At 53.8% G+C, this 25822-nt stretch overlaps 2 protein-coding genes across 2 annotated transcripts in view; both read right to left on the bottom strand.

Annotated features, from left to right (window-relative positions):
• Positions 1-22032, bottom strand: part of Adgre3 (adhesion G protein-coupled receptor E3) — a 46575-nt gene extending 24543 nt beyond the window's left edge. The window contains exons 1-2 of the mRNA XM_042693583.1: positions 22028-22032; positions 19495-19497 (exon numbers count right to left, since the gene is read on the bottom strand). The gene's annotated coding sequence lies outside the window, so the exon portion shown is untranslated. The remainder of the gene's footprint in view (positions 1-19494; positions 19498-22027) is intronic.
• On the bottom strand, positions 592-24219 carry LOC122119653 (adhesion G protein-coupled receptor E2-like). The gene is made up of 20 exons (XM_042693651.1): positions 24073-24219; positions 20888-20938; positions 20588-20704; positions 19959-20114; positions 19017-19169; positions 18438-18566; positions 18248-18294; positions 18066-18152; positions 17600-17777; positions 16244-16351; positions 15368-15582; positions 15020-15199; positions 13483-13680; positions 12730-12965; positions 11572-11638; positions 11166-11257; positions 9918-10086; positions 9687-9797; positions 1916-2597; positions 592-725 (listed from the first exon to the last, which is right to left on the bottom strand). The coding sequence occupies exons 1-20, from the start codon at positions 24128-24130 to the stop codon at positions 592-594; spliced, it is 3168 nt and encodes a 1055-aa protein (XP_042549585.1). The 5' UTR covers positions 24131-24219.
• Positions 24220-25822: the final 1603 nt, after the last annotated feature.

Here is a 25822-nt window from a genome sequence, read left to right as displayed (position 1 = left end):
TAATTGGAGTAAGAGTCTCACAGACTTCTTGCCCTTGCTGGCTTTGAACCTTAAGCCTTACATCTCAGCCTCCTGAGTAGCTAGGATTACAGGTGTGAGCCATCAGTGCCAGGTTCTGTTTTTGATTTTGTTTTTTTCCTATGCTTCAGATGGAAGTTAGATCTTAGAGCACACACTCAGCAAGCAAGCACTCTACCACCGAGGCCTCTACTTTCCTTCTCTTCCTTCTTTTCTTCCCTCATTTCTTTCCCTTCCTTCCTTTCTCTCTTCTTTCTCCTTCCTTCCTTTTCTCTCCTTCCCTCCCTTCCTTCCCTTAGGGCCCTGTGCTTGTTAGGGAGGTGCTTTACTGTCAAGCCATGCTCCCAGCCTTTTTTATGCCAGCTATTTGGAAACAAACAAACATCAAATAGTTGTTCGAAGGGGTTTCAGCTTATCATGCCTATTTATGAAATAAATGCTCCTGGACCTGGCTTCTATCATCGCATCATGTGTCCCAACCGCCTCGCCCATCGGATTTCCCATGACCCGTTGGAGGGGGGAGGAGGTTGGGGGTGTGTGATGGTTGGGATGTTTTATGGGAGCCTGGGAGGGTCAGGGTGCACGTGCTGTGCTGGGGTAGGAGAGGACGTCCACACGTGTGGAGGTAGGAACTGGGGTACCGATGGTTCGTGGCAGGGCAGTGAGTGTCGAATGCAGGCACTGCGTGGGGGCGCTGTCAGAGCACCCTGTATGGGGATGGGGCCTCACTGTGGGCCAGTTTCATAGTGCAGACTCCAGAGCTGCCCTCCGTCCCCCATAGGTCTGGGCCCTGGCTGGACCCCACCCACCCTGGGTCAGCTCCTCCCCCTGTACTCCCCTGCTTCCTGGAGATCCGCCCCAATGAGCCGCTTGGCAAACAAATCCACTTCTGAACCAAACGTAATCCTCTAGTATAAACACTGCTTAGTTTTTATTCCATAACTGCCACCGCCTGGCACAATTAAAGATTGCACTCGGAGTAGATTCCGATGCTTAGGTTCAGGAGGCAGGGAAGGAAGTAAAGATGAAAGCTAGTCTCTTAAAAGAATGAGGGGCCGGGCGCCGGTGGCTCAGGCCTGTCATCCTAGCTACTCAGGAGGCTGAGATCTAAGCATCGCGGTTCAAAGTCTTTCCAAGCAGAAAAACCCATGGGACTCTGATCTCCAATGAACCACCAGAAAGCCAGTAGGTGCGCTGTGGCTCAAAGTGGTAGAGGGCTCGCCTTGAGCACAGTCTCAGGGACAGCGCCCGGGCCGAGTTCAAGCCTCATAACCGACAAAAAACAAAACAAAACAAATACGAGTAGAATCATTGTCCACCAAGAAAGGAGTCTTGCCAGACATCTGTCCAGTACTAGGAAGGGCCAGGAAAAACAAGCGTTGGTAAGCTTTGACAAGGAAACGTTTCCAGTGATCTGGCTGAGCCCGGTCCGTCAGTCCCATCCTCTTCCCTCTGTCCTTTGGCTGTGTGCCATCCTTACTTCCCCCTGATTTCGTGCAGGGAGTCTCAGAGGATCTTGTCCGGTCAGCTCCGCGCAGTCCCACCCTTCGGAGGCGTTGCCAGTGCCCCGGGCCCACAGGCTTGGCCCCCGCAGGCTGTCTTACCGTTTCTGTCCTTGTCCCACCACCCTATGGCTCAGGTCTGGGCACAGGCCTGAGGTTTACCCTTCCTTCTGATGCCTTCCTCCTCAGAGCCACTTTTTCTGCTCTCTTGGGGATCTATCTCTCTCTCCTACAAAAATCCGCACGTGCCTTGCTTGCTTTGGTCATCGGGACCATTTTCTGTGTCTGTAATCCTTTCTCCCACCCCATCCACCAGCCCATCGCGGACCCTCGGCCTGGACGGCAGGAGTCCGCTCCCGGCCCAGACACTTTGGTGGGACGCCATCTGCCGGCACGCAGGGTGGGCCAGGCGTCCCGCGCTCGGTGCCGATCCCCCGCCGGGGAAGGCGTCCCGCGCTCGGTGCCGATCCCCCGCCGGGGAAGGCGTCCCTGGCTTGGTGCCGATCCCCCGCCGGGGAAGGCGTCCAGCGCTCGGTGCCGATCCCCCGCCGGGGAAGGCGTCCCGCGCTCGGCTCGGTGCCGATCCCCCGCCGGGGAAGGCGTCCCGCGCTCGGCTCGGTGCCGATCCCCCGCCGGGGAAGGCGTCCCGCGCTCGGTGCCGATCCCCCGCCGGGGAAGGCGTCCCGCGCTCGGGGAAGGCGTCCCGCGCTCGGGGAAGGCGTCCCGCGCTCGGCTCGGTGCCGATCCCCCGCCGGGGAAGGCGTCCCGCGCTCGGCTCGGTGCCGATCCCGCCGGGGAAGGCGTCCCGCGCTCGGCTCGGTGCCGATCCCCCGCCGGGGAAGGCGTCCCGCGCTCGGCTCGGTGCCGATCCCCCGCCGGGGACGGCGGCCCGCGCTCGGTGCCGCTGCGGTGGGAGCGCCCCGCGAGGGCCGAGGCTCCCGGCCCGGGAAGCGCGGGGGACCGAGAGCTCCGAGAGGACCCCGCGAGGGTCGCGCAGCCCGGGAGAGCTCTAGGATTGGCGGGCCTGCCCCGCGCGCGCGGGAGGTGTGACCTCACGGCGCCTCTCACGTACTCGGCCTAGGTCTCGGCGGCGCACACTTAGTGACGTCACACGAGCGTCGCACACCGTAGCGTGGGCACCGCACACCGCAACGCAGAGGTGAGTGGCGCCCACTTCATGACGTTTACGATAGCGTCGCACACCTCATGACAGTGTGACGGCTGCACATTTCATGAGGCGACACGAGCGTCCCACACCTCATGACGTCATGCGGGCGTCGCGCATGTCATGACGCAATGCCAGCGTCGCCCGTTACATTCGACTGCTCACCGTTCAGCGCCTCTCCCTCCACGAGGCGGTTCTGGGCATGCGCCCCCCCCCCCCGGCAGAGCCCGCGCGGGGCGTGGCCTCCGCCCGCCCCAGTGCACGCGCTCCCGGGAGCCGCCTCGGCTGCGGGGCCCGGGCTCCTGGCTGGAGAGGCCCGGGATGGAGATCGGGCGAGCACCACCTGCGCGCGCGCGCACGCCGGGGAGAAGCCGGGAGCGGCCCCGCGTGGTGCGGGCGTGCCTCCGCCGGCCTCCCCCCCCTCGGGAAGCCGCCCGCGCCCGCGCCCGCGCCCGCGCCCGCGCCCGCGCCCGCGCCCGCGCCCCCCCGCGCCTGCCACACGACGGGGAGCCCCACCCCCGCCGCCGGAGGGCCCGCGGGGAGGGACGGCCTGCCCGCGCCCGGCCTCTGCCCTGCAGTGGGCCCGGCACGCACCACGTAGTGTCTCGTTTGGCCGCCATGGTTTCATGTTGCTCTTTGGGTCAGAGTCTGACTACGTAGCCAGGCTGGTCTCAAACACATAACTCTTCCTGTCTCTGTCTCCCATTTGCTGGGATTACAGGTGTGCTGCAACTCCTGGCCGACCTTCCTTCCCTCCTTCCTTCCTTCCTTCCTTCCCTCCTTCCCGCCTTCCCTCCTTCCCTCCTTCCCTCCTTCCTTCCTTCCTTCCTTCCTTCCTTCCTTCCTTCCTTCCTTCCTTCCTTCCCTCCTTCCTTCCTTCCCTCCTTCCTTCCTCTCCTCCCTCCCTCCCTCCCTCCTTCCTTCCTTCCTTCCTTCCTTCCATTTTTCTTGGTGCTGGGGCTTGAACTCAAGGCCTTTCTTTCATATTGGTGCTGGTGTTTGAACTCACAGCCTGGGCACTGTCCTTGAACTTAAAAAAAAAAATAAATGATGGGGCTGGGAAGTTGGCTCAAGTGGTAGAGCGCTCGCCTTGAGCTGAAGAGCTGAGGGACAGCGCCCAGGCCCAGAGTTCAGGCTCCACCACCAGACCAAAAAAAAAAAGATAATTTTACTACGTAAAAATAACTGAAATAACTTGAGCAAACACGAGACTTCTGATTTACTTATTTCCATTAGTTCCACAAATTGCAATGAAAGTGTTTTTTATTCAAGACATAAGAACAGATTAATTCTTCTGGTACTTAAATGTCTGTGCTGCTAATATGAGTTCTTTTAATATTTCATTTGTTCTTAATGACTGGAAATCGTTATTTATTAGAAAATATTACATTGGGGGGGGAGGTCGGTCGTGGGGCCTGAACTCAAGGCTAGCCCTCTACCACTTGAGGCCCAGCACCACTTCCAGCTTTTTCTGTTTATGTGGTGCTGAGGAATCAAACCCAGGACCTCATGTATGCAAGGCAAACACTCTACCACTGAGCCACCTTCCCAGCCCAAATATTACATATTTGTAGAAACATACCACACATCTAGTGATTAACCACTCAAGATTAGGTGAGCATTCTAAGAACTTGCAAGTAACAAAAGAAAGAAGGAATTTTGCATCTTGGCTGTGTTTTGTACATTATTTTTAGGCCTTTATAAGTTATAAAACTTTGAAAAACATGTCTAACATGCATTTACATTACAACACCAGCATGATCATTCCTGTAAAGGTCAAGTTTCTGTATCATTTTTTAGTCAAAAAATGATCAGGTTTACACAATTAAAACTTTTTAATCAAGATTCTGAAACAAAGAATTTGGAGATGGTGGCTGAAATCTTGTCAACTTCCAGCACAAGCTTAATTATGCACAAACAATTAAAATTTTTTTATAATGGACAAAGTTATAGTTATGACACTGATGGTTTTCACTCGACTTGAGGCAGGTACTGCAGGGGAACACAGACTGCTCTTAGAACCACCAGGACTAGAAATCAGGAATGCGGTGCATAAATGTGAACACAGCACTGCAATCCATTGGGCCATTTAAAAACAAGAGGCAATGCAAAGACATCTGCTAGTCCTCTCTAAGTCACCCTTCACCGATTTCTAAAGCTGTGGTCGCAGAATTCATTTGAAAAGGGAAGTTCTTCTCAGCAGCTGCATGAAGTAACTTCTCTGGACATTCTCAACAATAATGCAGTCTTCAACTTTTCAGGGTTTGCCACATCTCCTTGATATTTCTCTATGAAATCAGGCTGGTATATTTGCAGCGTTACAAGCCTCCTTGAGCCTGTTCAGAGCATCTTTCTCTGCCTTTTTTTCTGTCACTGTTTTAGGGATCAGAACATCTTTTTGACATGGCTGAGATGCTGTGTGAGTCCAGTGCCATCGGCCGGAGGAGGAGGCAGCCCCTCTGCAGCTCCAGGCCAGGGCAGGGAGGAGAGAAGCTCAGAGCCCTTAGCAAGACTTGTGGAATCCTTTTTCTCTTCCTTTCCTCCCCTGAGCTTTTTTTGCTCAATGCTGATGCTCTGCCACTTGAGCCACACAGCTCCATTTCCAGCTTTTTGGTAGTTAATTCGAGACAAGAGTCTCAAGGGCTTTTCTGCCCAGGCTGGCTTCCAACTGCAGTCCTCAGATCTCAACTTCCTGAGTAGCTGGGATGACAGGCGTGAGCCATTGGTGCCTCAGTTTCTTTGGGGGTTTCAGCTGTCCTGTGGACCTCTTCTGTGATTACCCAATGGTCTTCTCTCTTCACAATACAATCTGAATATTACCTGATGCTTCTCATTCACCGTATCAAAGTGGTGGCCACTTCTAACCCTCCATCTTGCCCCCACAACAGCGTCTCTTTATTGTTTTCATATCAGGACAGCACTGGCACTATAGAATGAACTTGGCAGTGTTCCTGCCCTTTCTGGAATAGTTGGAGGAACCAGTTGTTACTCTCTGCAACCTGTAAGAGTTTCACGGGATACTGGAGCCAAAGAAATGAGAACAGACCCAGACAGAGTAGAGCAAAGAGGGACCAGGGGACTCAAGACACTACTGACACAAGAGCTTCCAGTTCCCATAAGCAAGCTTATTTATTTAGGTTAGTACAGGGAAGGTCACTATAGGCCAAAACAGGCTATACATGCAGAAAACCAGGTATCTGTATATTTTGTGGTTAAAATTGTTGATATGAGACAGTTTGTATACACAGTGAAAACTGACTCCCTTAGTGTTAGGGGGCAGAGGGAAATGGTAAATACTTTCAAAATCTGTAACTCAAATGTAAATCTCCCTTCCTCTGTCTCAACCTTCCCTGGGTCCAGTTCTCAGCCATCTGAGCATCGGTGTATATGTGTGTGTGGGGGTGGCACACAGTCTAACTTCTACCCTTTCCTGGCGCTTGCAGCTCAGCACCACAATTAGTTCCCTACAAGAGTGGTGTTCGTTCTTCTTCCCTTGTGGAAGTCAGCAGTGAATGCACCTGGTCCTTGGATTTTCTTTCTTGGGAGAGTATTATGGAGTTAATTTCATTGATTGGGTTTAGGTCTATTTTATAAGTGGTCTCTATCCTCTTTGGTTCAATTTTAATAGGTCATATGCATTCAATGAATGTCATCTATTCTAGATTTTTTCTAGTCTGCTAGAATATAGGTCAACCAACCAAACTAGAGTCCTCCATCTCTGTACAGAAATTAACTGGAGATGGATCGAAGATCTTTCTTTTCTTTGGTCGGTTATGGGGCTTGAACTCTGGGCCTGGGCTCTGTTCCTCAGCTCTTCAGCTCAAGGCTAGTGCTCTACCACTTGAGACACAGTACCACTTCTGTTTTTCTAAGTGGTTTATTGGAGATAAGAGTTTCTTGCCTGGGCTGGCTTTGAACTGTGATCAGATCTCAGCCTCCTAATATATATATATATATATATTCATCATGATTAGTAGTGATGAACCAATTAGCCAGCAGGGGTGAGGATGGGGGCGGGGTTGAGGAGGAGAAGCCCTTCCAGGGTTGATGGGAATGGAGACTCCATGAGCCACACTGCTACTGAAGTTGATAAGGAAGTTCCTCAAATAATGTAAAATAGAACTTCTACAGGAACCTGCTCTATCAGCCCTGAAGTTAGTCAGCTTACCACAGAGATACTTGTGTGGCTCCTGTATCTTGTGGCATCAACTCACCTTATCCAAGGTATAAAATCCAGTCCAGTAGTGCCACTCCACAGATGATTGGATAAAGAAAAAAAAAACCCCACAAAACAAAATGGTAACAGTGGCATACTATTCAACCAGAAAGAAGAATGGAATGATCTCACTTGTAAGAAAATGGAAGGGTACTAGAGATCATTGGGTGATGTGAAACAAAGCTTGACACAGAAAGACAAGCATCTTGCCTTTGTGCAAACTCCAGTTAAAGAAAATGAGGGGAGGGGGTGGGTATTAGAAGACTGGCAGGGGTGTGAGGATGAGGAGGTGGCTGTATCCACCCAGTGTCTGATGCATGGAAACGCCATCGTGAGACCTGTCTTCATGTTCAGTTCACATGAGAGGAACGTCCTTGGAAGTGAATCTTTTTGGTCACAGCATCTGGGGAGTAGAAGAGTCTTCAGTGCAGGGTGTGGCTGTGGGTGAGGATTTAGCCCGGGTGAGTTGAGTGACTGGTCAGCTGTGTGCTGAGCTGGTTGAACAGCAGCGGCGCAGGACACCTGGGGTTCTGCAAGGACAACGCTAGCCATGCTCCCCGTGACGCCCTCGCTGCCAACACGATGCATGTCTTCTCTGGCCTTCATTTTTACTTAAAAGTTTTGCACTGGTACTGGGGCTTGAACTCAGGGCCTGGTGCTCTTGCTTAGCTTTTTTGCTCAAGGCTGGCACTCTACCCCTTGAGTCAGCTCCACATCTGGATTTTGGTGGTTCATTAGAGATAAGAGTCTCATGGAGTTTTCTTCCCTGGGCTGGCTTTGAACTGCAATCCTCAGATCTCAGCCTCCTGAGTAGCTGGGATTACAGGTGTGAGCCGATGCTGCCTAGCTTTTCAGGATAGATTTCTTGAAACATCACAAAGTCTTCATTTTCCCTCTTAATGGCTCCAAGAACTGCCACTCAGATTTTCCAGGAGACAGGTTGTAAGATCTTTCTAGTTAGCCTAGAAAGATAATATTTGAGTAAATGATATCTAAGACCATAAAATGATAGGTGACTAGAGAATGCTAACTTACAAGTTCCCTTTAAAAACAAGGAAAGAAAGGTGAAATGTATCAGGTTGATTGTACTCAAGTCAAAAAGCTCACTTTGTGATCTGATTGGTTAATTTGCTTTGTTATAATACTTTTAGGATTGAGGCGGGGTCAGCAGTGTGGGGTTGTAACTCCTAGTCTAGGGGCCTGGTTCAATTGTTGGAGGTGTGGCCTGAGCACCAGGGGCTTATCTAAGGTGTCAGGGGCGTGGCCAAAGTGTTAGAGCCCCTGGGTAGGTCCTACCTAGCAAAAGTCAGACCCAGCACATTAGGACCAACACTAGATGGGGTAGGTTGTGCTTTATCATTTAAGCCACACCTTTAGACTTTCTGCTTATTTATTTGCTTTTTTTTTTGGTGGGTCATGGGTCTTGAACTCAGGGCCTGGGCGCTGTCCCTCAGCTCTTCAGCTCAAGGCTGTTGCTCTACCACTTGAGCCACAGCGCCACTTCTGGTTTTTCTGTTTATGTGGTGCTGAGGAATCGAACCCATGTTCGATGTATGCATACATGTCTCATGTATGCAAGGCCAGCACTCTACCCCTTAGCCACCTTCCCAGCCCCTACTTATTTGCTTTTTAAAGTCTGTCACGATCCTCCTATCTTCTCCTGAATAGTTGAAATCATAGGTGCACACCACTATGCCTGCCTTGTTTTTTAAAAAGCATTTATTGGGCTGGGAAGGTGGCTCAGTGATTGAGTGCTTGACTTGCATGCATGAGGCCCTGGGTTCGATTCCTCAGCACCACATATGCAGAAAAAGGTGGAAGTGGCACTGTGGCTCAAGTGGTAGAGCGCTAGCCTTGAGCTGAAGAGTTGAGGGACAGCGCCCAGGCCCAGAGTTCAGGCCCCATGACCAGCAAAAAAAAAAAAAAAAAGGTTATTTATTTTGTGGTACTAGGGTTTGAACTCAAGGTTTCGGGCTCTACTCTACATCTCCAGTTAGTGAGATCCCATCTCACTAACTTTTGCCTAGGTTGGCCTTGAACTGTGATCTTCCTGTCTGCCTCCCAAGTATCTAGTGTTACAGGTGAAGAACACCCTCTGGGGTGCAGATTAACCTCTTTATAACTTAAATTTAGCTTAAATTTAGTATAAAAAGTTACATACAGTATTGGGATAATATGAAATTTTGATACATTTCTATATAGTAAAAACTTCCAAAATTCTTCCTTCAAGCTTCCTTCCCTCCCTTCTTCTCTCTTCCGTCCTTCCTCCCTCCCCTCCTTTTTTCTTTTTCTTTGTGTCAGTGCTGGGGCTTGAACCCAGGGCCTCACACTCGCCTAGCTTTTTTTTTGCTCGTGGCTGGCACTCTACCCTCTGAGCCACACCTCCACCTCCCACCTTTTTTGTGGTTCTTTGGGGATGAAATGTCTCAAGGACTTTCCTGCCCGGGCTGACTCGGGGCCTTGATCCTCAGATCTCAGCCTCCTGAGGAGCTAGGATGCGGGGCGTGAGCCCCTGGCCCGGCTGTGTGGTTATTATTTCTATTGGAGATGGGCCGTGCGTTACGCTTGGGCTGCTGTTCATGCTTTCTCCTGTGACTGGAGAGGGCGGCTCTCGGCCATTTGGTGGATGGCATCTCTTGAACTTCTGTTTGCCTGGTTTCCCCGAGGCCACGGCTCATCGGCCCTGCCAAGCGCTCGGGCCGCAGGTCTGGACCGGCGCGGGTCAGCCCACTGCGGACGGGCTGGGCCGCGGCCCGGTCAGCCAGCGGGGCGCTGGGCCGCTCACCTGGGCGGGCCGGGCGGCCTCGGGCGCCACCTGGCTGGACAGGGTGTAGGACGCGGGTTCCTCTGTCCACTTCCCGGTCCTTCGGAACCATCTGCGGTATTGATCCCGCACCTGTGGAGGGAGCGAGCTGTGGGCGCGCTGGGGGACGGCGGGGAGGCTGAGCCTGCGGGGAGGGGAGGGGGGCGAGGGGGGAGGGGAGGGGGCGAGGGGGGAGGGGAGGGGTGGGGGCACCTGCTGGCTGAGCAGGCAGTAGACCAGGAAGAGGAAGACGCCCTGCAGGCTGTTGGCGATGGTGAACAGGTACGCCAGGACCCGCGCCGCCGCGCCCACCTGCAGGACGCCCAGGATCCACGTGCAGCCCAGGATAAAGAGCTGGGCGACTCCTTTAAATGCCAGCATCCTGGGACAGGGAGACAGAGAGAGACAGAGCGCCCTGATACCACCAGAACAAACCCACGGATGACGTCCTGGCTGCCCTCCTCTGGCTGGCTGCTCAGGCTGAGCTGGGAGGGTCACTGTCATGGCGTTTCACACTGTGAGTCTCTTTCCTGGGGGACACCTGTGGACCTGTGAGGACGCTGACACGTGATAAAGTTCTTATAATTTCATGGGCGTCTGTGGCTCGCGCCTGTCATCCTAAGCTACTCAGAAGGCTGAGATCTGAGGATCGCCGTTCAAAGCCAGCCTGAGCAAGAAAGTCAGTGAGACCCTTATGTCTAACACCACACACACACACCAGTGCTTAAAAGGGCTGGAAGCATGGCTCAAGGGGTAGAGTACCAGCCAACAAGCATGAGGCTCTGAGTTCAAACCCTTATACCATGAAAATATAAAAACAAAAGGAGAGAGCAAGACCAGATCCTTGCAATCATAAAGGCGACAGTGCATTCAAACAGTGAATCACATTCAAACAGTGAATCACTAAACATTGACATGCGAACTGTCCTTCCAGCAAAGCACTCTGGGAGGGTTTGATGTTGGTTAGGATTTCTTCGTTTGGTGGGAGGAATGGTTGGCTGGAATGGCACATGTAGGCTGGGGGGTGGGGTGGGAGGTGGCGTCACAAGCTGGGTTCAGGGATGGACAGTACGTTTTGGGGGTGGTAGCAGCACCTTGCTGAATGCTAGTGGGATCATGAATGGAAGTTTTTTTTTTTTTTTTTTTTGGTTGCAGAGCTTGAATTCAGGGCCTGAGCACTGTCCCTGAACTCTTCTGCTCAAGGCTAGCACTCCTTTGAATCACAGCTCTGCTTCTGGTTTACTAATGGTTCATTGGAGATAAGAGTCTCATGGGGAGTTTCCTGCTGGGGCTGGCTTTGAACTGAGATCCTCATATCTCAGCCTCCTGAGTAGCAGGATGACAGGTGTGAAGTCACCAGTGCCCGGCACATTTGTTAACTTCGTATCCAGTCAGAGAAGAGACACCAGGACCACACAGTGGGTTGGGCTTTGGGGAGCACACGCGTGCGGGTCATCTCACCTGGTGTCCCGGAGGGTGGACACGTCCCGGCTGAGGGTGGAGAGCCTGCTCTTCACCGCCCACACGGTCAGCAGAAAGCACACCATGTTGATCTTGAGGAGACCAGGGGAGCGCCGTGAATGCCCCCTTCTCTTTCTTTGTGGGCTGGGGGTGAACCCCAGGACCTCACCTACACCCCAGCCCCACCCCAGCCCCACAGGAGTGGAAGTTGAGCAATTTGATCTCCTGTCAGGCCACCCAACACCCATGGCAAATGGCAGCCTTTTCCATCTCTAGTGGAAGCATCAGAATCTGGAAGTTTCAGGAACACAACCCAACCCCGGGGCCAGCCTGCGGCATTCCTGCCCCCTGGGTGTTCGTAGCGCCCTGCCCAGATGGGTATTAGGAGGTCTGAGGAGTCACTCACAGAGATGATGGTGCAGACCGGGCCGAGGAAAGCCCACACGAAGCCCTTCTCTGTGTTCAGCCAGCAGCTGGACAGAGACAACCAACAGTGCAGATAAAACCGTCTTCCTTCTTCCCTTCCTTTTTCTTTTCCCCTCCTTCCTTTATTTTTATATGATGATGATGATGATAATTATTATTTGCCAGTCCTCAGGCTTGAACTCACGGTCTGGGCACTGTCCCTGAGCTTCTTTTGCTCAAGGCTAGCACTCTACCACTTGAGCCACAGCGCCACTTCTGGCTTTTTCTTTGTGGTGCTGAGGAATGGAACCCAGGGCCTCATACATGCTAGGCAAGCACTCTACCACTGAGCCACCTTCCCAGCCCCTCCTTCATTTTAAACTTCCTTTCTCATCCCTCCTTTTCTTCCTCTCCCTCCTTCCCTCCTTGTCTCCCTTTTCCCTCCCTCTCCTTCATTTTTTCCTCCCTCCTTCCATCCTTTTTTCCCTTCCTTCCCTCTTTTATTCCTTTCCCTTACCTTCCCTCACTCTCATCCACTTTTCCTCCTCCTTCCTTCCCCCTCCCTCCCTTCCTTCCCCTTCCTTCCTCAATACTAGTGTGTCTCTTCTGCGATTTTCTGTAAAGATCCAATGGGGAAGAAAGTACACATGGTTTATGTCCCACACATGTCACCTCTGCGAGGACACAGTGAACCATCAAGCAGAAAAGAGGTGACATCTCTCTTGGATGTCATACTTAGTTTGAGATGGCAAATAAGTCAATGGTCCTGAGATAAACATGGCCAAAGTAGAACACAGCCATGTAACTGTGTGTGTGTGTGTGTGTGTGTGTGTGTGCGCGCGCGCGCAGTCCTGGTGCTTGAACTCAGGGCCTGGGCACTGCCCTCTACCACTTGAGCCACAGCACCACTTCTGACTTTTTGGTGGATAATTGGGGATAAGGGTCTCACTGGATTTTCCTACTCAGCCCTTAGTCTCCTGAGTAGCTGGGTTTACAGGGCTGAGTGACCTGTGCGCAGCTCCACTGGATCTTTGCTGCACGGAATTCATCCCCTTTGAGCAGAATCCCTGTTTGCTGGCCAAGCTCTGGAGTAAATGCTGGGCACCCGCTTTGGTTCCGCGCGGCCGGAAGGGCTGGGGCGGGCGGTGTCCGCACTCACCGGGCAGGCGTGCCGTAGAGCCGAGGCCGGGCCGCCGCGGCCACGGCCACCGTGACAGCGGGGAGCCCGTAGCCCACGGGGAACATGAGCGCTCGGAAGCCTCTGCTCCTGGCGGAGTAGTGCAGCACCGTCAGGTTGCGGGCGGCGAGGAGCAGGTGCAGCCCCTCCAGCAGCATCCAGGTGAAGGCGGCCAGGTAGAGGTAGTGCAGGGCGCCGGCGATGACGGCGCAGAGCACCTGCGGGGGGGGGGGGGGGGGAGGAGGAGGAGACGGGCCGAGTGCGACTCACTGCAGATCACCCCCCGCCCTTCCCCTCCTTGTGCCCAGAGTTCTGCCGGTGCTGGGCAGGTGCTGGGCAGGTGCTCCACGACTCGAGCCTCACCTCTAACCCGTTCTGCTCTAGCTATGTGTGGAACACCTTTTTCTCACTTTTTTTTTTTTAAAGCTGGCCCAGCCCAGACTGCGATCCTCCTGTGTGTGCTGCCTAGCAAAGCTGCGTTTACAGGTGCGCACCACCCTGCATGCCCAGCCTCTTCTGCTGAAGTGGGGTGTTACGGACTTTCCCCGTTTATCTGGGCTGACCTGGAATCACAGTCCCACCAAACTCCGCCCCCGAGTGTCTAGTGTCAGTGTGAGCCGCCATGCCTGTCTACTTTCTCAGTGCCATTGTATTTCACAGTCCAAGGCGGCAGCCTGGCTCCGTGCGCCCTTGGGCGGCGCGGGGGGCCTGGGGGCCGAGGGGCACGGTGGGTACCTTGGGCTCGGTGCGGTGGATGGCGGTGAGGAAGAGGAGGTGGGCGAGGAAGAGGCAGATGGAGAGCTGCAGGTGCAGGGTGGTGCTGAGGTTGCGGATGGCCCTGCACAGGAGGAAGGTGAGGGCCGCCAGGAGGAGGCAGAGCAGGGAGAGGCCGAGCCCCACTTGGGTGATGAGGGCCAGGGCGGGGTCGGCCTCCTGGGAGGGGGCGGAGCAGAGACGGTGGTCACTGCCTCCCGCTTGGGGTCAGTGACCGCCCCCCCCCACACCCAGACTCATTAGTATTTGGCTTAGCACGTTATAGAAAGAAGGGCCCAGGGAAATTTGTGAACTTGATGGCTAAGTGTGACCAGGCTGGAGTTTTAGATTACAACAGATTCTTACTCATATTTTGCTGCAGTGAGCATTCAACACAGGGCCTAGCGCTCTTCCTAGGCAGCTGGTCTACCACCTTGGCCACGCCCCCTCCCCAAAATCACACCCACTCTGAGACCAAGACCCACAGTGGAGCCAAGCCCACACCACAGAGCAACTCTATACCAGACACACCCCAGCCGTGGAGGCACACCCTCACTGGGAGCCCCGCCCCACGTCACGAGCCACGCCCCTGCCGTGAGCCACGCCCCTGCCGTGAGCCACGCCCCTGCCGTGAGCCACGCCCCTGCCATGAGCCACGCCCCACGTCACGAGCCACGCCCCTGCCATGAGCCACGCCCCTGCCGTGAGCCACGCCCCTGCCATGAGCCAGGTCCCCAGCTCATTTTTGCATTGGTTAGAATTTTTTAATAATTTCATTGTTACTATGAATGTGGGGTGCAGAGGGGCTACCATTTTAGAAGCTAGGTAATGAGTGCATTTCCTTTTTGGAACGATGTCACCCCTTCCATTACTTTCCAGCCAATTTCCCCTCCCGTCCCTGCCCACAGGGTTGTTTTCAAGGTCGGGTCTGCTAGGCAGTCATCCTATCTGTGCTTCTCTGGGACGCAGGGCATGACAGGCACACGCCCCTGTCTGTGCCCCACTATTTTGGTTCCCTTGTAGCCAGGAAAACAGGCAAAGCGTGTGCCACTGTGCCCAACCATTGGTTGAGATGGAGTCTCATAAACATCTTGCCTGGGCTGGCCTCGAACTGACACCGCGGCTACCTGATTCCTCCCAGGGAGGCAGAATGACAGGCCTGAGCCACTGCACCCAGCCTCGATTTTAAGTGTTTCTTTTTTTCTTTGCCAGTCCTGGGGCTTGAACTCAGGGCCAGGGCACTGTCCCTGAGCTTTTGTGCTCAAGGCTGGCGCTCTAGCCCTTGAGCTACAGCTCCACGTCTGCCTTTTGGTGGTTCATTGGAGAAAAGAACTTCAAGGCCTTTCCTGCTGAGGCTGGCTTTGAACCATGATCCTCAGATCTCAGCCTCCTGAGTATCTGGGATGACAGGCGTGAGCCAGCAGCGCGGGCGCGCGGCTCCTTCCTGTGCACTCGTTTCACTTCCACAGCTCCCTGGTGCGGGTCTGCCGGTGACAGCGGAGGCTGCGCATGGTCTCACCTGCCTGCCATCGTGGGCCATGAGCACGGCAAAGCTGCTCAGGTGCGAGCAGCTGCAGGTGGTGCTGGAGTCTCCGGTGTCCACCGTCTCGCAGCCCGTGGTGACCCAGTGTCCATACTCACCCCGGCCACCAAGCCACGACACACAGAGCACCCCACGCCGCGGCCCAGCGCTCACCGGCTGCAGGGACAGGACAGGGGCGAGAGACACGGCTCAGAGATGAAGGCCCAGGCTGGCCTGGGAAGGGCTGGCTCTTGGGGTGGGGGGACCCCAAAGCCAAGAAGCACAACCAGGGTGTGTCCTGAACTCAGGCTCTTCCCTGCCCATCGCCCGTCCACCGGCGCTCACACGGTGGGAGAAGGTGAAGGTCACCGGGGAGCTGAGGTTCTGCGTGTCCCGGTGGCTCAGGAAGGCTGTGATGACGTCGGAGAGCAGGACTGGTGTCAGGTGTGGGCCCCAGTTTGTCTCAGGAGTTGCCTCCTGCGCTGGCTCCAGGACCAGCGGAGCCTCAGCCAGCAGCTTGCCCATCTTGGGAATGGAGATGAGGCCCACCATGGCGGGGCCTGTGGGCCAAACGCAAGGGTGAGCTCGGGGTGCCGCCTCAGATGGACCCTTCCTCTCGTGGCCTCACCCCTCTCCCATGCTCCCTAAAATTTTGTGTGCTGGTACTGGGGTTTAAACTCATTGCTTGGGCGCTGTCCTGAGCTTTCTCTGTGTGTGTGTGTGTGTGTGTGTGTGTATGCGTGCTCAAGGCTAGCGCTCTATCGCTTGAGCCACAGCTCCACTTCTGGCTTTTTGCTAGTTATTGGAAATAAGAGTTTGGGCTTTCCTTCACAGGCTGGCTTTGAATCATATTCCTCAGATATCAGCCTTCTGAGTGGCTGAGATTATAGGCATGAGCCACTGCACCTGGCTTTTAACTCTCTCTCTTTTTTGTAGGTCATGGGGCTTGAACTCAGGGCCTGGGCTCTGTCCCTCAGCTCTTTTGCTTAAGGCTAGTGCCCTACCATTTTGAGCTACAGCTCCACTTCTCATTTTTCAGTGGTTACTTGGAGATAAGAGTCTAGCAGTATTTCCTGTCAGAGCCAAATGAATCAGATCTCCACTTCCTGCGTGGCTAGGATTACAGGCTTGAGCTACTGTCTCCCGGCTTAACTCTGTTTTTATATGACACCTTTTCCTACCAGGAGGCCTCAGTGCCAGGGATACCATGTTGGCCATTACCTGGGTGACCGGGCTTCTGGGCCAGGTCCCAGGTCAGCTGCATCTTTGTTTGATTCTGACTCAAGGTGACTTGCCTGTCGCCTGGAACCTGCAACTCCAGCGTCACTTCTGTGAAGATGGAAATAACACAAGCAGAGCTAGATGAGGACAAATATGTGCGTGCATGTGTATACATAATGCAGATATATGATGCATATAGTGTATAATGTATGTGTGTGTTATATATAATGTACATATTCCATATCACCTATATAGTCACAGAACAATAGTGCACACATTGTGCATAATGTAGGTGAGATCGTCATTTGCAGAGGCTTAAAATAATAATAGCAATTGCACAGCAAGTGTTTGACAATCTCAGGTGCAACAGACAAATTCCTCAGGACACACACACTTCCAGAACTGACACAGGAGAAAATAGAAATGTTAAAAAGACTGCTCAGACTGATCATGCCTGTAACCCCAGCTACTCAGGAAGTTGGGATCTGAGAATCTGAGGATCTGAAGTTGGAAGCCAGCTCAGGCAGGAAAATTTGTGAGACTCTTATTTCTAAATATCCACCAAAAAGCTGGAAGTCTGTGACAGTGCCCAGGCCCTGAGTTCAAATGTCAAGACTAGTGCAAACACACACACATACACTGACCTGAATCCTTTCTAACTTTGTTTCTTCACAAAAGACAGCAGGAGGGAAAAGTATTTTAACGATTCTATAAGATGTCACAAGAGCACTAATTCATGTAAACTTAATCATGCAGCTGGGGGCTGGTGGCAGAGAACAGGAGGATCATAATTTGAGGCCACCTCAGACAAGAAGTTTGTGAGGTTGTAAGAACAGTGCCAGAGAAACCCAGATTCTCAATAGAAAAAGCTGAGCCTGTCATCCTAGTTATGGTGAGAAACCCATAATTGGAGGATCACAGTCCAGGCAAAAAGTGAGAAGCTACTGCAGAATAAAAGGGCTGGAGCATGGCTTAGTGGGAGAGCACCTGTGAGCTTAGAGCTCTGAGTTCAGCCAGGCGCCAGTGGCTCACGCCTGTCATCCCAGCTACTCAGGAGGCTGAGATCTGAGGATCATGGCTCAAAGCCAGCCTGGGCAAGGAAGTCCATGAGACTCTTATCTTCAGTTAACCACTCAGAAAACAAGAAGTGGCACTGTGGCTCAAGTGGTAGAGCGCTCACCTTGAGCTGAAGAGCTGAGCAACAGCGCCCAGGCCCAGAGTACAAGCCCCACAACCAAACAACAACATCAACAACAAAACAACCTTAATCATGCACCAAAACCTTCAACAAACACCCTGCATTTGTTAGACTTGAGGGCGTCAGGCACTTGTCTGTGGTGGGGGTGGGGCCCGCACCTGTGTCTGCAGGACCGAGGAAGGTGAGTGACCCCTCCGGCAGGGTCTGGCCCAGGACTCTCAGTGTGTTTTCCAGGTCCAGGAGCAGCTGAGTGGCCACACAGTGCTGCTGTGAGCGAGGCAGGGTCTGCAGGTCCCCAGGGGTCTCCAGCAGCTCATCCAGACTCTCCAGGACACTCTGGAGGATGGAGGACAGAGACAACGTGACCACAGGCCAGAGAGACGGCATGGAGAAAGTAAACCACCCGGCCACGGGGCCCAGAGACCCGAAGATAATCCAGAGCGGGTGGAAGTTGTGCCCAGGTTGAGAGCAAGAGAAAACTAGTGAGTGCATTTGGTGTATGTGCGTGTGTGTCTGTGTGTGTGTGTGTCTGTCTGTCCTTCCACAGGCGGCAGGACCCCGCCGCCCCGCGGCCTCTCCTCTGTCAGATCGCAGCTGCCCTGGCCTCCCCCGCGCCCTGCTCACCCGGATGGCGTCCGCTGTGTCCCGGGCTGTGTGTGGCTGGAAGTCTCTGGTCAGATTCTGCATCTCCTCCAAGAAGGCGGCCAGAGCCTGGGGGCAGAGGGGGCGCTCAGAGCCGGGCCGGCGCGGGGTGCGTGGGGCGGCCGAGGGGCCTCACCCCACCCCGACCCCGCTGCGCCCCTCACCGGGCTGTGGATTCCGGGGGGCGCCGTCCAGGCGGGGAAGACGACCTCTGCGGGGACAGAGCGGGTCTCGGTGGGCGGGGCGCGGGGCGGGCGGGGCGGGGCGGGGCGTGGGGAGAGGGCGGGGCGGGGCGGGGCGGGGCGGGGCGCGGGGTGGGCGGGGCGCGGGGCGGGCGGGGCGGGGCTCGGGCACCTGCGCACGCGGTCCTCCCCGGCAGCGGCCGCCAGCCCGGGGGGCAGCGGCACCTGTAGGACCCCACGGTGTTGACGCAGTCGGCGGAGCTGTGGCACTGGTGCTGTCCGGAGCGGCACTCGTCCACGTCTGCGGAGACAGGAACGGCTCAGACCCCGTCCCCGCCCCGCGGTGATTCAAGGTGGTCAGCCGCGGCGGCGGAGGGCGCGGGGCTCGGGCGGGCGCGGGCGCCGGTGCGCGTGCGTCGGGCCGTGGGGCGTCTGGAATCGCGTCCCATGTCAGTCATCAGCGGACTGGGACTCCAGGTCCAGCCAGGGCGCGCGGGGCGTGGCCAAGCGGGCGCGGCAAAGCGAGGGGGCGTGGCCAACCGTGGACTCTCCACCCGTGGGCGTGGCTAAACGTGGGCGGGAAAGTCAGAGGCGAGATGAAGAGAGGCGTGGCAAAGTGTAGGCTCGCCCAACAATGGGCGTGGCCAGACAGTGGTATCTAGCCAGTGGGTGTGGCCATTCAGGGTGTGGCTAAGCGGTGGGCGTGGCCCGCTCCGGTCCTTGGGAGTGGCGGAGTCTGCAAGCTGCCGACCTTCACACTGGGTGTGCACTTGACCAGAGAAGGTTGCCCAGATGAAGAACGGCCTCCATCCTCGTCGGCAGCCGCACTCGTACCCGCCGGCTTTGTTGAGACAAAGGGTGGAGCTGTGGCAGCTGTGGTGGCCGGAGGTGCATTCGTTCACGTCTGAGGACAAGGCGTGAGAGTCAGAGCCTGCCCGACCCTCTGGCACCGCCACAGCCAGGCAGTCTGCCTCTCTCAGCCTCAACGGTGCCCACCTGGTCTACAAAGAACCCCGGGGCGTGGCCGGCGGCGGGGCGTGGCCGGCGGCGGGGCGTGGCCGGCGGCGGGGCGTGGCCGGCGGCGGGGCGGGGCCGGCGGTGGGGCGTGGCTCAGCGGTGGGGGTGTGGCCTGGTGACGGTCGCAGCTCATTGGCTGAGGTGTGACTCTCATGACTCATTAGCGGGAGCGCTTGCCTCCCTCGGACAAGGCCCCAGCGTTCACCCACAACTCCCTCGCACAAAAGAGGCCAGACAAAGCAAAAGACATTGTGCCTTCCAGACAGGTGCTCCAAGATGGAGCCACGCCCCCACCACGTAGCCCCGCCCTCCAACCACGCCCACTGAAAACCACGCCCACAACCCATCCACGCCCACTCCCCACGCGCCCAGCACTAGCCAAGCTCTACCAGCTTAATACTGTAGTTTTAAGATCTTGACAAGATAGGTGTTTTCTCCATTGTTTCTGTCTCTGTCTCAGCACACCATCCAAGGGTCTTAACACGTCTCACATGTCCACGGTGTTTCAGAGAGTGGGGTCCTGCCTGCAACTGGTCCCCACGTTTGCTCCTGACCGTGGCACCACCTTGCAGCTAGACGTTTGTGCACAGGTGCGCGCGCACCTGTCCAGCCCGTCTCACGCTCTAGGCCTCTTAACAACCATTCCTTGGTGATGGGGAGGAGGGCGGGGTCTCACCTTGACACGTGTTCTCACTCTCGTTCCTGAATATTTTGTCCCCAGACTCGAGTGCATATCCTGGGCTGCACACACAGTAATAGCTCCCTTCTGTGTTCTCGCAGTTCGCAAACTTCCCACAGTACGTCCTCAAAGGTGGTGCACACTCGTTGATGTCTGCAACACACAGGCCAAAGGTCACCTTCCAAAGGTGTGAGTTCTCTCAGAAGGGAGACTCCCCCATCCCCAGCCTGACCCCCAGCACTGGGGCTGATCTCGCTTTTGAAAAGAATCTTGGGCTGCGCTCTGAAGCCGGGCTGCACCGGGAGCAGGCCATTCCTGAAGGCTGATCAGTCAGCTCTGCTCTGAAATCTCAGGGTGACACGCAGGATTTAGACACAGTGGACAGTGACAGGGTAGGGGATGGGCTGGAGGCTCAGCACCTCCCTCTCCTAGTCCTGAGGGAAGATGGACACACAGACTCCTGGCCACCCAGGTCCTTTCTCCACAGGAAGCCATGCACATTGATTTCTTGTTTCTCCCCTTCTTTTCTCTCCTTCAGTGATGGACCCCAACTGTGACCTGTGTACCCCACTCTCATAGGACTAGACCCCCCCCTCCAGTGTGCCCAGCACCCCAGGCCTCTGTACCGTCACAGCTGCCGTCAGGGCTGGTGATGAGCTCCTCGACTGAACTGAATCCCGCATCACAGCGGCAGGTGTCGGCACTGAGACACTTGGAGTTCGGAGGACACCACCTGGCACAGCCTGAGGCAGGGATGGGGACCAGGTGAGGAGCCAGGCTGGGGCGGGGCCAGCGCCATCCCAGGGGAGGGCCCAGGGGAGGGGGGGGTAGAGGGGGCGGCCCTGTGTCCTCCCTGGGCTGAGGGGTGCGGGGAGGACGCTGCCCCCAGCCTCCAGGTGGGGACCGAGTGCTGCCTGCAGACTCACCTCCTGCCTTCTGGGCTGCAGCTCCACACAGACTCAGCACCGTGCACAGCACTGCAACGGAGCGGGGAGGGGTCAGGGTGCCTTTGAGGGGTGGGGTGCGGACCACGCTCCGAGGCTTGCATTATGTCAGCTCCAGGATTCGTCCCATGGGCGCCTCTGCGAGCCCATGGCCACGGCACACTTGGGGTCCCTTCAGGACACAGACAGGGGGCCTGGCCACCCCATCCTCATTCTGCGCCTCGGGCAAGGAGCGGGTCTATCTCCTTCCTGTACCAGGGCAGGAGCAGCCCGGGCCAAGGCAGTGCCTGGTCTTCAGGGAAGAACAGAGGCCCCGGACCGGGCATTTCCTCAAATCTTCACCAGCCCAGCTCTCGGTGCCTTCAGACCGCAGAGGGGAAGTTGCTGTGATGGGCTGCGGAGGGGACCTTGTGCCCCTCTGTTCCTGATGCTGGGCCTGGGGGGTGGTTGGCCCCTGCCCAGGGCAGGTCCTGTCTAGTCTCCATCAACAGAGAGATGCAGGAAAGGGGCTGAGCAGGTGAGAAAACAGAGAGAGAGACAGAGACAGACAGACAGACAGACAGAGTAGGAGGACAGAAGGATGGGTACACTCTATAGGCACCTGGGACTTCTTACCACCTCACATACTTCTTGCCTGATGTGGCCTCAAATTACGATCTTCCTGTTCTCTGCCTCCTCTGATAGGCAGCATGAATCATTGCAGCAGGACACATAATCATGTTTTAAACACTAAGGGACATGTAATATACAACTATGCCAAGCTTTGGAACATATGAATTGATTTATGGCCCCTCTCTTGGTCCCTAGTCCCTGCCAGAATAAATAAGAAATAATATAATAGTGCTATTATCACCCCTATTTTACAAAGTTTTTTTTTTTTTTTGGTCCAGTCGTGGGGCCTGAACTCTGGGCCTGGGCGCTGTCCCTCAGCTCTTTAGCTCAAGGCGAGCGCTCTACCACTTGAGCCACAGCGCCACTTCCGGCTTTTTTTCTTTTTGCTTATGTGGTGCTAGGTAATTGAACCCAGGGCCTCAGGCATGCAAGGCAAGCGCTCTACCACTGAGCCGCCTTCCCAGCCCCATCACCCCTATTTTACATAAGGGAAAACCAAAGCTCAAGGACAGGAGAGCTCATGAGAATCAATGTCACTGATAAGAGACAAAGCCAGGATTTGAACCTAGGAATCTGGGCCCAGATTCTACCATTGCTCTCCATACCATTTGGCTCTCTGGGATGGTGGCTGAGTTACAGGAAAAAGTGAATTCCAATGTCTATGTCCACATGTACAGTCAAGTTCCTTTGTCCCTTGTGTACGGTGCGCACACACACTTAGCATGTGCCCTAGTTGGGTGTGGCAGGGTGTGCCTCTAGTCCCTGCTGTTTGGGAGGCTGAGCCACAAGGATTGCTTGAGCTGTCTCAACAGCAAACTAAAGCAAACACACACACACACACACACACACACACACACACACACACACACCCCTCTTGGAGAAGTTGACAGCACTGAATTTGTTTTACATTTTTACACTATTTAAAACCTGAAGCTGGTGGCTCAGGCCTTTAATCCTAGCTACTCAGGAGGCTACTCAGGAGGCTGAGATCTGAGGATCAAGGTTCAAAGCCAGGCTGGGCAGAAAAGTCCATGAGACTCTTATGTCCAATACACCACTCAGAAAACCTGAAGTGGCTCGGTTTGAGTGGTGGAGCACCAGCCTTGAGCTGAAAAGCTGAGAGACAGCGCCCAGACCCAGAGTTCAGGCCCCAGGACCAATAAAATTTTTTTTTCTACACTATTCAGTGCTGTTCAAAGTGTTCCCAGCTTTGGAAAAAAAGTCATGTTTTACACATCAGATAGGAAGTTATATTCATAAATACCAAGTTATATTCATAATATACACATCAGACAGGAAGTTATATTTATACCAAGTTATATTCATAAAAACCAAATATATTCATAAATACCAAGAAACAAGTTACAGCCAAAGAGACAAGGGCCTAAGATAGATGCCTCAACTACTGACAGTCTCCTCATTATGAAATTATTATTCTCACTATTAAAGGAAATGAACGCTAATCAGAATTCGCTGCATATTGATGAGATTTTTTTTCCCCCAGAGCACAATGCATATCAATACTTCATTAAAAAAAACTGTTTTTGGTTGGTTCTGGCGTGAACTCTGGGCCACTGAGGCGCTGTCCCTCAGCTCTTCAGCTCAAGGCTAGCGCGCTACCACTTGAGCCACAGCGCCACTTCCGGCTTTTTTTTCCTGCTTATGTGGTGCTGAAGAATTGAACCCAGGGCCTCATACATGCAAGGCAGGCACTCTACCACTGAGCCACCTTCCCAGCCCATCAATATTTCAAAGTACATTTTTTATGCTAGTGCTAGGATTTGAACTCAGAGCCTCTCACTTCCACTTGAACTTTTCCACTCAAGGCTGGTGCTCTACCACTTGAACCACAGCTCCATTTCTGGATTTTTGTTGGCCAGTTGGAGATAAAAGAGTCTCATGGACTTTCCCACCTGGGTTGGGTTTGAACCACGATCCTCAGTAATCAGCCTCCAGAATAGTTGGAATGTCAGGCGTGAGCCACTGGCATCTGCCTTCAGATGGCTTTTGGGTTAGAGTATTAGAGGTCAAGTATCAGCTTCTGTCTGGCTCGACATCTTGACACACCTTGAGGAATTCCAGCATATGTCATCAGCAAGATGACCATAGATACTGGAAAAAAATGACTTTCTTGTTGGAGAACTTAACATAAGAGAATGAACATCTGCCCAGCACCTGTGGCTCACACTTGTGATCCTAGCTACTCAGGAGGCTGAGATCTGAGTATCACGGTTCAAAGACTTCCGGGCAGGAAAGTCCCCATGAGACTCATCTCCAATGAACCACCAGAAAACCAGAAGTGGTGTTGTGGCTCAGGTGGTAGAGCACTCATCTTGAGCTGAAGCGCTGAGGGACAGCGCCCAGGCCCAGAGTTCAAGGCCCACAACCGACAGAAAAAAGAAAAAAAAAGAGTGAACATCTCAAAAAAATATCATCCCTGCTGTTTTTTATAGAGAAGCCAGAAATCAAGTTAAAGGCTGAGAAGATTTGCAGACTGGGTACATGGTCCCCAGCTACCATTATCTGTCTCTTATCATTGTCATAATTCAACTTACCTGGGAGCAGTCTTAAATACCCGTGTCTCATGGTCCAGAAACTGGCAAGGTTGGTCATGGAGAAGTCTTTGATTCTGGTCTGAATGAGCTAAAAAATGCTTCCTGTTTTAAGGAGAACTTGTGACCAAGATAGTTTAGGAAGCCACTGATCTGAATGTTTTGTTTTGTTTTGAAACCCCCTTATCTGTATGATATTCATGTTTCCGGAACTCACAGTTCCGTTTTCAAGTATTTGTTTTATATTAGAAGAAACTCTACAAAAATGCCTTTTGGGGATGGCTCCTAAAATACTTTGTTACAGGGAGTGTGAAGTTACATATTAGAATACATCTCAACATGTAGAACCATCCTACTGGATTCCAGCATCTGTGTGTGTGTGTGTGTGTGTATGTGTGTGTGTGTATGTATATTGCTGATTAACATAGTTAGCTACTTTTCTTTTTGTCGGTTATGGGGCTTGAACTCTGGGCCTGGGCACTGTCCCTCAGATCTTCAGCTCAAAGCTAGCGCTCTACCACTTGGTCCACAGAGCCCCTTTGTTTTTCTGGTGGTTTACTGAAGATAAGAATCTCATAGACTTTGCTGCCCAGGGTGGCTTTGAACCACAATCCTCAGATCTCAGCCTTTTGAGTAGCTAGGGTGACAGGTGTGAACCACCAGTGCCTGGAGGTTAAATTTTTTTTTTTAACCCAATTGATTCTGAAATACAGATCCACAGAAAGTTGCAAACACAGCACCAAGAAGTTATGGGTAGCCTTCACTCAGTATTGCCCAAGGTTACACTTAGATGAGAACAGTCCATTGTCAAGAAATTGGTATAGTGCATTCATTTTGTGGGATTCTTTGTCGGTAATGGTACCAGTGCTTGAACTCAGGACCTGGGCAGTGTCCCTGAGCTTTTCTCAGTCAAGGCTGTCACTTTACCACTTGAGCCACAGCCCCACTTTTGGCTTTCTGGTGGTTTTTTTTGGAGATAAGGGTCTCATGGACTTTCCCTGCCTGGGCTGGCTTTGAACCATGCTCTTCAGATCTCAGCCTCTTGAGTAGCTGGGATTACAGGTGTGAGCTGCTGGGCCTGGCCTTTTTTTAATTCTCTTTTTATTTTGACTATTTCTTTATTGTGAAAATACCATACAGAGGGGTTACAATTACATGAGCAAAGTAATGAGTACATTTCTTATCAAGCATTGTTGCCTCCTCCTTTGTTTCCCCTTACCATTCCTGCCCTCTCCCCCCCCCCAGCTTTTATGCCATTACATGTCTCTTTATGGAAGAGGCACCATCCCCATAGAGAACTCTTCATGCTCCTCGAGCTCCCTTCCCTTTTGGTGGTGGTGAGGGGGAGTGGGCAAAGGGACTTTGATGAAAATGTTGGAAATTTCCATGGTAGAGCTGATCTACTTGCAGTTCACGTCTATCTTGATCACTGAGCTCTGGTGACTGAGATGTGTCTCCTCTGCTGCAGTTTTCCTGTCAGTAAACTGGGGATTGTGTGTGTCACACGCATGACAGGAGAGAAAGGAAGGCAAGGCTGGCCCGGGCCACCCCACACAGAAGCCTCCATCCTGGCTGCTGGGGGATTTGTTTTTGTGTTGTTTCTGTTTTTCTTTTCTTCTTTTGTTCCCTCTCGCATTGTTTCAACTTGCAGACAGCCTTCTTGGCTTCCCTACTCTTGATTCTTTGAAAGATCAGCAATCCACCCAGCTCTGCCAGTCCCGAGCTCTGGGATGGGGAGACTGAGCGCTTCTGA

The sequence above is a fragment of the Dipodomys spectabilis genome, unplaced genomic scaffold (assembly GCF_019054845.1).
Source record: "Dipodomys spectabilis isolate Male_0828 unplaced genomic scaffold, ASM1905484v1 ptg000173l, whole genome shotgun sequence".
Taxonomy (NCBI): domain Eukaryota; kingdom Metazoa; phylum Chordata; class Mammalia; order Rodentia; family Heteromyidae; genus Dipodomys; species Dipodomys spectabilis.
The sequence above is the reverse complement of the archived record's forward strand: the minus strand, read 5'-3'. Positions and strand labels throughout refer to the sequence as shown.